We start from the raw sequence: 8254 nt of genomic DNA, 5'->3' as shown, positions 1-8254 counted from the left end.
TAAAATGAATAGTATTAAGATTGACGTTTTAGTGTAAAAATATGGTTTTTCGTTAAAGTGAACAGTACTAGAAACTTTTCGTTAAAGTTTCCTAAAAAGAATGATTAAAATGTAATACTCTTCTTATTGAAGATCAAACTTTCTTTAGCGTAACGTTAAGAGCGTGCTGATAACGTATTGTAGACCTATTTGACTGAACTGTATAAAGGACAGAGAGGAAGAGGGGCCAGCGGTAACAAAGAAAGAAGAGACATATGTAATTCTAAGGTGTGTTATATTCCATCCCATTATGCCTTTATTTATAATAATATGGAAGGTAAATTAATTACCCCAATATGATTACAACTCTAATAAGATAATATATAACCCTAGAGATATGGTAGAATCACATAAAGATATCATAGGATTTACACAATCACATTCATAATCTAATAGGACCGCAACAAGCCTATTGTTTATTAAATTGATGGTATTTTGTTATCTTGATTCTTATTTAACATAATATTTCATGGAATGACAAAAATGATTGATGGTTGACAATCTCACATACCAACTCTATTAATTTCAAATCTCAAAGACCAAAATGATGAGTTATGCAAATTTCAAATATCATTTTGACTAAAAAGCTTATAAAAAAGGAAATTTTAATGAAAATCTTCCGGTACCGTTTACTTTAAAGAAAAATTATATTTTTACACTAAAAAATCAATCATGTCACTATTTATTTTACCTTTTATTTTGTTCTTATTGTTAAAACTCGAAGCTTTCAAATCATTTTTCATTAGTTTCCTTTGTAAAAAATTGAACTACAAAAGTACAGTGACCAAAATGGTCATTTTACGTACGTGCCGATGGCAGTGTAAAAAGTGATAGTAGCGACTAGTGAGTACCCATTCTACAGGGTAGGTCAAGGGTTTTGAAGGGTTCGGCCCATATATATACCCCCAAGTTTCTTCCGCACTGTGTTTTGTGGCCGCGCCTATCAGAGACGGCGAGCGAGTGATAGAAGAGAGAGAGAGCTTACCTTCACCTCCGCGTGTTAGCGATGGCGCCGAAGCAGAGGACTCCAAAGGTGACCAGAAACCCAGATCTGATCAGAGGGATTGGGAAATACTCGAGGTCCAAGATGTACCACAAGCGAGGGCTCTGGGCTATCAAGGCCAAGAACGGCGGTGCTTTCCCATGCCACGAAAAGAAGCCCGCCGCCGACGCCCCGGCTGTAAAGCCGCCCAAGTTTTACCCCGCCGACGATGTCAAGAAGCCTCTCGTCAACAAGCGCAAGCCCAAGCCCACAAAACTTAGGTGCTTATCCATCCCTGTTCTCAGTCTTTGTATCTATAGATTCTATGTATTTGTGTTTTCTTTTGGCTGTTGACTGATGAGAAAATGTGTTGAATTGTTGTCTTAATGTGTTTGGATTCTGAGAAAGATATGTGCTTTTGTGAGTGTGTTCTGAGGAAATGTGTGCTCCTGTGTGATTATTTTATGAATTGTGTAACTTTTTATCTAATTAATTTGTAGATTTTGGAATGGCTACTCTTTTCTTTTCCTTATCGTGTATGTAGGTTTAGGTAGTGAGGTTTTATTTTTTGCCAGAAAAATACCGAAAAATCGGTCTGAAAGTGAGTGATAGGTGGGATTTTGTATACACATGATTATTATTGCCTTGCGTCATGTTAGGCTTTCCGAAGATGTGCAGCTGAAATGTTGAAATGTAATGTATCGTGCATTCGTTTTAAGGTTCTGTTTATTAGGATTTTGTTTATGGTTTTCAATACCCATTTCAGTCTTGAGGATAAGATATTGGGAACATAGAAAATGATGATATGAATTTGAGCTCCTATTGGTTAGGGATTTGAGAAAAATATTTACTTTCTTATGAGTTACAATATAGAGAGGAAAAGTTACAATATGGAGAGTAGAAGTTGGATCACTTATTCTTTTCAGGACCAATCATGCACAAATTTTGGGATGGAAATGATTTATTTTCTCTTTTGGTGTTTGCTTCAATTTGGAATTGGTTTGTTTAGGCCTCATATAACTGAGAAGTTTATGGTTTCTAGTAATCTTTTTGTATTTTCTTCTATAAATCATTAATAATCTGTTGACATTTTCTTTTCTTTGTAATGTATAGGGCTAGCATTACTCCTGGAACTGTGTTAATCATTCTTGCTGGGAGGTTCAAGGGGAAGAGAGTTGTGTTTTTGAAGCAGCTTTCATCTGGCTTGCTTTTGGTCACTGGTAAGTTATTGTTCTCCTTAATTGGGCTTTTCTTCTAAACTTTAATGATATTGGTGCAAGAAAAATAACAGGGAGTGAATCTTTTTTCATCTGCTTCAGTTCTTGGTACCAAATTGATCTGGTTGATTTATTAGTTCTCAATGCTTGTGTCAATGTGCTGCTGGTTGATTTCATTTTTTGAGATGATGACTTGGTTTAACATACCAGTACTAGAAATCTCATTGCATAAGGGCTTGGGTGGGAGGTTTCATGTAAGCTATTTGAGACCTGCATAGCGTAAAATAGTAAATGAATAATACACACACAGGCACTACCTATCAATAAAACACTCTTTGTCAACCAAAAACTGAGGAAAATACTTCTATACCCTTTCATGCCTAATTGAAAGAAAATATCCAAAAAGAAAATCATGGGCATTAGAGTAATTTCGCACAAATTTTTTTGTTGTTTTTTTCTTCCCACACCCACATGTCATCAAAGCATGTCTCTAATTTAAAAAATTAAAAATAAATATAACCCTCGTTTTTCTCTCTCTCGTTCTTTCTTTCACATTTCTTACCAACTTCTATCTCTTCCATATTATTAGTTTTTTCTTTTTAAATCTTTTTATATGGAAGAGATAAGTTGAAGAGAAGTTGGAAAGGGATACTGAGAGCCCATGCGGGGAGTTTTTTATTTTGATTTTTTTTAAAAAAAAAATTGAGAAATGCTATGATGACATGTGGGTGAGGGAAGAAAAAAATATTTCGTTTGTGCAAAATTACATTACTACCCATGATTTTACTTAGCGATGGAAGTCCAAATTGTCCTTTCACCCAATATTGGTTGACAAAGAGGATTTTGTTACGTAGTTTAGATATATTTATACATGTATACTTGCACCTAAAACACATATAAGTTCACATTAATGCATAATAAACCAGTAGTATAGTCATTGAATGGATGAATGTGGTGATTGTCGTAGCAATAGGATCATGAGGCATTCGGTGTGGTATGTTGCGCCATATCGTGGAATATCACGCAGAATTCGAACGATTTTTTAGACTATCATGATACTTTTGCGTATATCACAAAATCTCTTCCACAATGGTATATAGTGTGCTATATTGCGTAATATCGTGCGTTATTTCAAACGATTCAAATATATTACAAAGGAAAACATGCTCGTGAACATGTACTTGTTGCAATTTGATGAAACGGTGGCCGTTTACATCCATTGGAGTGTTTCCCACTGTTCTTTCTTTTCCTTTCAGGACCATTCAAGATTAACGGTGTTCCTCTAAGACGTGTGAACCAATCTTACGTTATTGGAACTTCAACTAAGATTGACATCTCTGGGGTTAATGTTGATAAATTTGATGACAAGTATTTTGCAAAGGAAGTTCAGAAGAAAAAGAAGAAGGGAGAAGGCGAATTCTTTGAAGCGGAAAAGGAGGTTGGGTGTTTATCTTCTGTATTTTGAGTGTATACTGTGGATGGCAATTCATGTGTGTGTCTTTTTGTTGTTGTGTTATAACCTTTTGATTTCTTTCTTCAAATTGTAGGACAAAAATGTACTTCCCCAGGAGAAAAAAGAAGACCAGAAGGCTGTTGATACACCCTTGGTTAATTGCATCGACAAAATTGCAGATTTGAAGACTTATTTGGCTGCAAGGTTCTCTCTCAAGCAAGGCATGAAGCCTCATGAGCTTGTATTCTAGAGAAGAAGCTGGAAAGTATTAGATTTTTCTTTCCTATCCTACAAACGTTCCATTTTTGTTTGAACTCGATCTCAGTGGTGCTACTTTTTAAGTTTTATTTGTAATTGACATCTAATCAGATGTTACTTCAGATCTCGAGTTGTGCGAACTTCTTTTTTCTTTTAAATTTAAATTAAAGGAGAGGCTTGAACCTATTATCTTTACTTTCACGAAATTCACATCCATGTCATGCGACATGAGCTAAAAAAGTATAAGCTTGGTTGTTGAGTGTGGAGCCATGACTAATAGGGAGGAGCAACGAAGAAATAACAGAAATTTTGATTTTGAGTCTAATTCCTATCTGACTTCATCACAATGATTTAAATCCGATTTTTTTATCACCAGTGCTATCTTCCGATTATCCGATTTTTTTATCACCAGTGCTATCTTCCGATTACCCACCCTGTCATCACAATGACCACTTATCCATTTAGGCGCCTATTTGTTTAGTTATATAGTCATCCGTATGTTTGGCCAGTAGCCAACACGTTCGAAAACAGCAGCATCAGAATAAGACAGGGCATTTATTCAAACTCAGAGAAAGGAAAGGTCAGATGAACATAATCTGGTTACAGTTCGCACAGGACTTGTCGCAAGCAGTTTCAGAGTAAGCTGTCGGTCTGAGCGGGCAGTCTTTTGAAGAAATTGTGGGGTGCGGAAGGCAGCTTGCTCCGGAATTTGGGGTGCCTCAAGTTGTACAACCCTGCAACCAAAGAAACCACCCTGAACGGAGTCACGTAAAGCACCACAGCTGCACAAAGGCAGAACAATATGAAAAGGCTGGTTGCTCTCGGGTCTCTCCAGCTGAGTAGCGACTGAAATCTCTCCCCTTGCGTTGCTATGTCACCGACAACTGTCTGTATCCTCCCTGCTACACTTCTGATCCTGTCGTACCTCATTCGAACTATATCGTGGGGTCTAGAGCTCGGAAATGTGTCAAACTCTTCATCAAGCTCGTCTGGGTGAACTGTCTCTGCCCATGAAAGCTTGATATCCATATGAGGAGGATATCTAGGCCTGAACCTGTAATTCCACATTCCGATGAGGAACATGTAGACAAAAAGAGTTGGAAGTATCAACTCTGGATACCAGATCAGTATCAGAAAGAGAATGTGAACAAGAACAGTGGTGACGCCGTTCTTCCAGTTGCAAACATCAGCAAACCACCGGCTCATGGAAAACATACCAGAAAGCAATGACATAATTCTGAAGAAGTTGGCCTTGCTTCTCCTCATACTCCACATGTGGGAATCAACATCTAGCATGTACTCCACCACTTCTTTTCTCAGAGGCGGCTCAGCTCTGCCAAGTCTTACTGCTACGATATTCATTGCTTGGTATCGTAGATTATCGACTTGGTTCACTGTGAAAGGATGCAAGTAATGCATTTTTGGCAACAAGGGGTGCCCATAAACATATATCATGTTAGCTATGGAGAGGGTTGTGAATCGAACAGCTAGTTGGAGTTCGCCCATTTTCTTGACTCCATTAGGCTGTAGAACAAGGAGAGGATACGAATGTGTATACATCCGATGAGCTTCAAGAGTTGATAGTCGAATACGCACCTTTCCAATTCGAGAATCTCTTGCTCCGCTGCCTGCAGTTGGTGGTTGCTTCTCACTTCCACCTAGGTGGCAGTTGTCAAAAACTCCCAATGTGATCACGGTGCACGGATCGTACACTTCCCATGTGTATTGCTCATTCCACTTAGGACTAAATGTGTCGATAATTGTTCTGGTACGGACCCATTTCTGGCCATACCTAACCACACAGTAAGGGTCTGTGCTCCCTCGGCCGTCCTTCATCTTCATTGGAAGAAGCCCTTGTGCACTTAGAATGCCAACTTCCAAAATCCCAACAGGCTGCTTCCAAAGCTGCCTTGCCGTTGGCCTCTGATCACTTATATACATGGTCGATTCATCTAGCACATGGTATCCACCTTCAAGACAAACTCTCAGGTGAATTCTACTAGAAAACTTTAGCTCATTCCTCCTATCAGGCTCCAACACACCAAAACCATACTTCTCGAGATTGAACCAGCGGGAGTGAACTGGCCTGTGGTCAAGCCGCTTCTCAAACGCATCAATTGGCATGCTTATCTTACCCAACACCTCGTCTTTCAAAGGGTGGACTCGATCCTCAACTGTAACAACCAGCTGCTCCTCAAAAGGCTCAGCTGCAACAAAGACTAAATCTTCATTCCACAATGGATTCGCAGTTCGAGTTGGGCATAGCTTGGTTCTGAGCACTTGGTTCCCAACCTGAGCTTTGACAAAGACTTCTGGGAGGCGGCTTCTGTCGTTAGGCAGCACATCCTGAGCTTCAATCACATTCACCCTCAGGTACCAAAGTTTTGGTGATACGTATACCTTGGATCGAATATTTAACACACCCTCTCCATAGACAGCTACAGCATCCGTATGCCATGCATCCGGAAAGGCTTCATCAGCCTGTGTTCCCATCCAGACTGCAAGCATGATCTCACCTCTAACCTTCCCTTCCCCGCGGCGGTGCTCCAGCCTGTACCACTGAGAAGCGAGCGGGCTGTCAGGTGGAACTCTGCTCGGAACCTCATTCAAGTCAAGAACCACCCTTCCAATATAATCATCTCTTCCAATCATCTCTTTATCTTTGACAAAAACTTCCACCACCGATGACTGGATTCGGTCTTTTGAGAAAGCAAACACCTGGTTCCACTCTGGATTCATCTTCCTCTCAAAATGCTTTGTTCTTCCCTTGTAATTCCCCAGCTTTACTTCCACGTAAGGATCACAGCTTCCGGTAATGGAGCTGGGAGGGAGGTCTTTGGCTTTCACAACTCGAACATACAGATAAAACATCTGCTCAACAAGGTCATAAGTACTTGTAAATCTTTCACCACCGCTCATCCATCCTCTTCCTCCGTACTCTCCACCATTTGGCCACCTTTCGCCAAGCTGTGGGCTGGTGTCCTTCAAGTCATAGTCGTCTTGCTGGTTATGACTACGATGCGCTTCCAGGTGAGCTGGCCGCATGATTAGTTGGAAACCTTGAGGTTGTGTTGCTACCGATATGCCTGGTTGCTGCAGAACTTGATGCTTGTGTACGTGGTGGGATGTTTCAGTTGATCTTACTTCAGCTGATTTTTGTCTGAACTCTTTTTCTTTTGGAATAGCAGCCAATACTTTGCTATTGGATTTTGTGTTTTCTGTATTTGGAGAAGCAAAGGGACTAGAACTTGAGTTTTCGGATGTTTGTTGCTGAGACTTGGAAGGAGAGGCTTCTATGGGTTGTGGTGGAGAATATGGAGGAGCTTTCGGTTCAGATTCTAGAGAAATATAGATTTTTAGGCCAGTCTCACCCTTGACAGATGAGAAAAACCACTTGTTTTCAAGTTGGAATCTTTGATAAGCTTCCTCACTTTTCTGGACAATATTTAAGCAAGGAATTCTCACTCTTCCAAGGAAGTTTCGGCCAGGAATAGGTGATCTCCTCTCGTTGAACACAGATACTTCAATGGCTTGGTGATGGATTTGGTTTGGTCAATATCAAAGAAAAGTTTCTGGTTCCAAATGGGGTTGAGATTTTTCGGAATAGTCTTGGTTCGGCTAAGCTTGTTCACAAAATCGACTTGTACAAATGGACTAGCAGATCCTTTGCCGTCTTTGGGCATAAGATCATGAGCATCTACCACTTCTACTACCAGCTTCATTCTCTTTTTGCTTTCTTGGCTGCTGTGGGAATCTAGAGGCAGTGACACCCACAAGCAATCGGAAACAAAACAAGGACCAAACAAAGTGGTGCTTGTGTTTATTTGGTGAAGCAAAGAATGTTTTGATGAAGAAGCTGCCTCTCAGTTTTGTTAAAAATTCGAAAGAAGGTCGAAAACGGAGGGAAGCTTCAAACTTTATAAAGTGGGAAAGTGAACCTCTGTCATTTCTATATATTCTCAAGTTATGATCTGTTTGATTTTTTTGATACAAAAGATATTCTACTTTAAACTAGTCTAAACTGCGGGAGGGTATTCAAACTCGGGCACAAAAGGAGGAGCATGTTCACTCTAGCCAATGCTGCAATGTCCACATGTTGCTTTTTGTTTGCTGAGGAAATCCCTTTCTTGGCTAGGCAGCAATCTGGATGTGCTGAGGAAATCCCTTTCTTGGCTTGTGATCAAATTATGCTTTTCCTTCCTTCTTTGAGCTTTCTTTCTATTATTTTCTTGCTTTTAACCTTATATATTATTCGTGTTGTATCCCTCACCTCATTTGCTAGTATTAATACAATGTTGAAATTCT

The 8254-nt window shown here is 39.7% G+C and overlaps 1 protein-coding gene and 1 pseudogene across 1 annotated transcript; one reads left to right on the top strand and one right to left on the bottom strand.

The window, feature by feature from the left end:
* Positions 1-943: 943 nt before the first annotated feature.
* LOC126605132 (60S ribosomal protein L6-1-like) lies at positions 944-4073 on the top strand. The gene is made up of 4 exons (XM_050272502.1): positions 944-1302; positions 2135-2241; positions 3495-3676; positions 3786-4073. The coding sequence occupies exons 1-4, from the start codon at positions 1046-1048 to the stop codon at positions 3939-3941; spliced, it is 702 nt and encodes a 233-aa protein (XP_050128459.1). The 5' UTR covers positions 944-1045; the 3' UTR covers positions 3942-4073.
* Positions 4074-4485: 412 nt separating this feature from the next.
* On the bottom strand, positions 4486-8254 carry LOC126605124 (FT-interacting protein 1-like; annotated as a pseudogene).

The sequence above is a fragment of the Malus sylvestris genome, chromosome 2 (genome assembly GCF_916048215.2).
Source record: "Malus sylvestris chromosome 2, drMalSylv7.2, whole genome shotgun sequence".
Lineage (NCBI taxonomy): Eukaryota > Viridiplantae > Streptophyta > Magnoliopsida > Rosales > Rosaceae > Malus > Malus sylvestris.
Note: the sequence above shows the minus strand (reverse complement) of the source record. Positions and strands in the feature narration are given on the sequence as shown.

Bases quoted from the DNA above. Each gene is read 5' to 3' on its own strand.
- LOC126605132 (XM_050272502.1), top strand. From the start codon at position 1,046: ATGGCGCCGAAGCAGAGGACTCCAAAGGTGACCAGAAACCCAGATCTG. The intron at 1,303-2,134 runs GTGCTTATCCAT...TGTAATGTATAG, and splicing joins CCCAAGCCCACAAAACTTAG to GGCTAGCATTACTCCTGGAA. The intron at 3,677-3,785 runs GTTGGGTGTTTA...TTCAAATTGTAG, and splicing joins TCTTTGAAGCGGAAAAGGAG to GACAAAAATGTACTTCCCCA.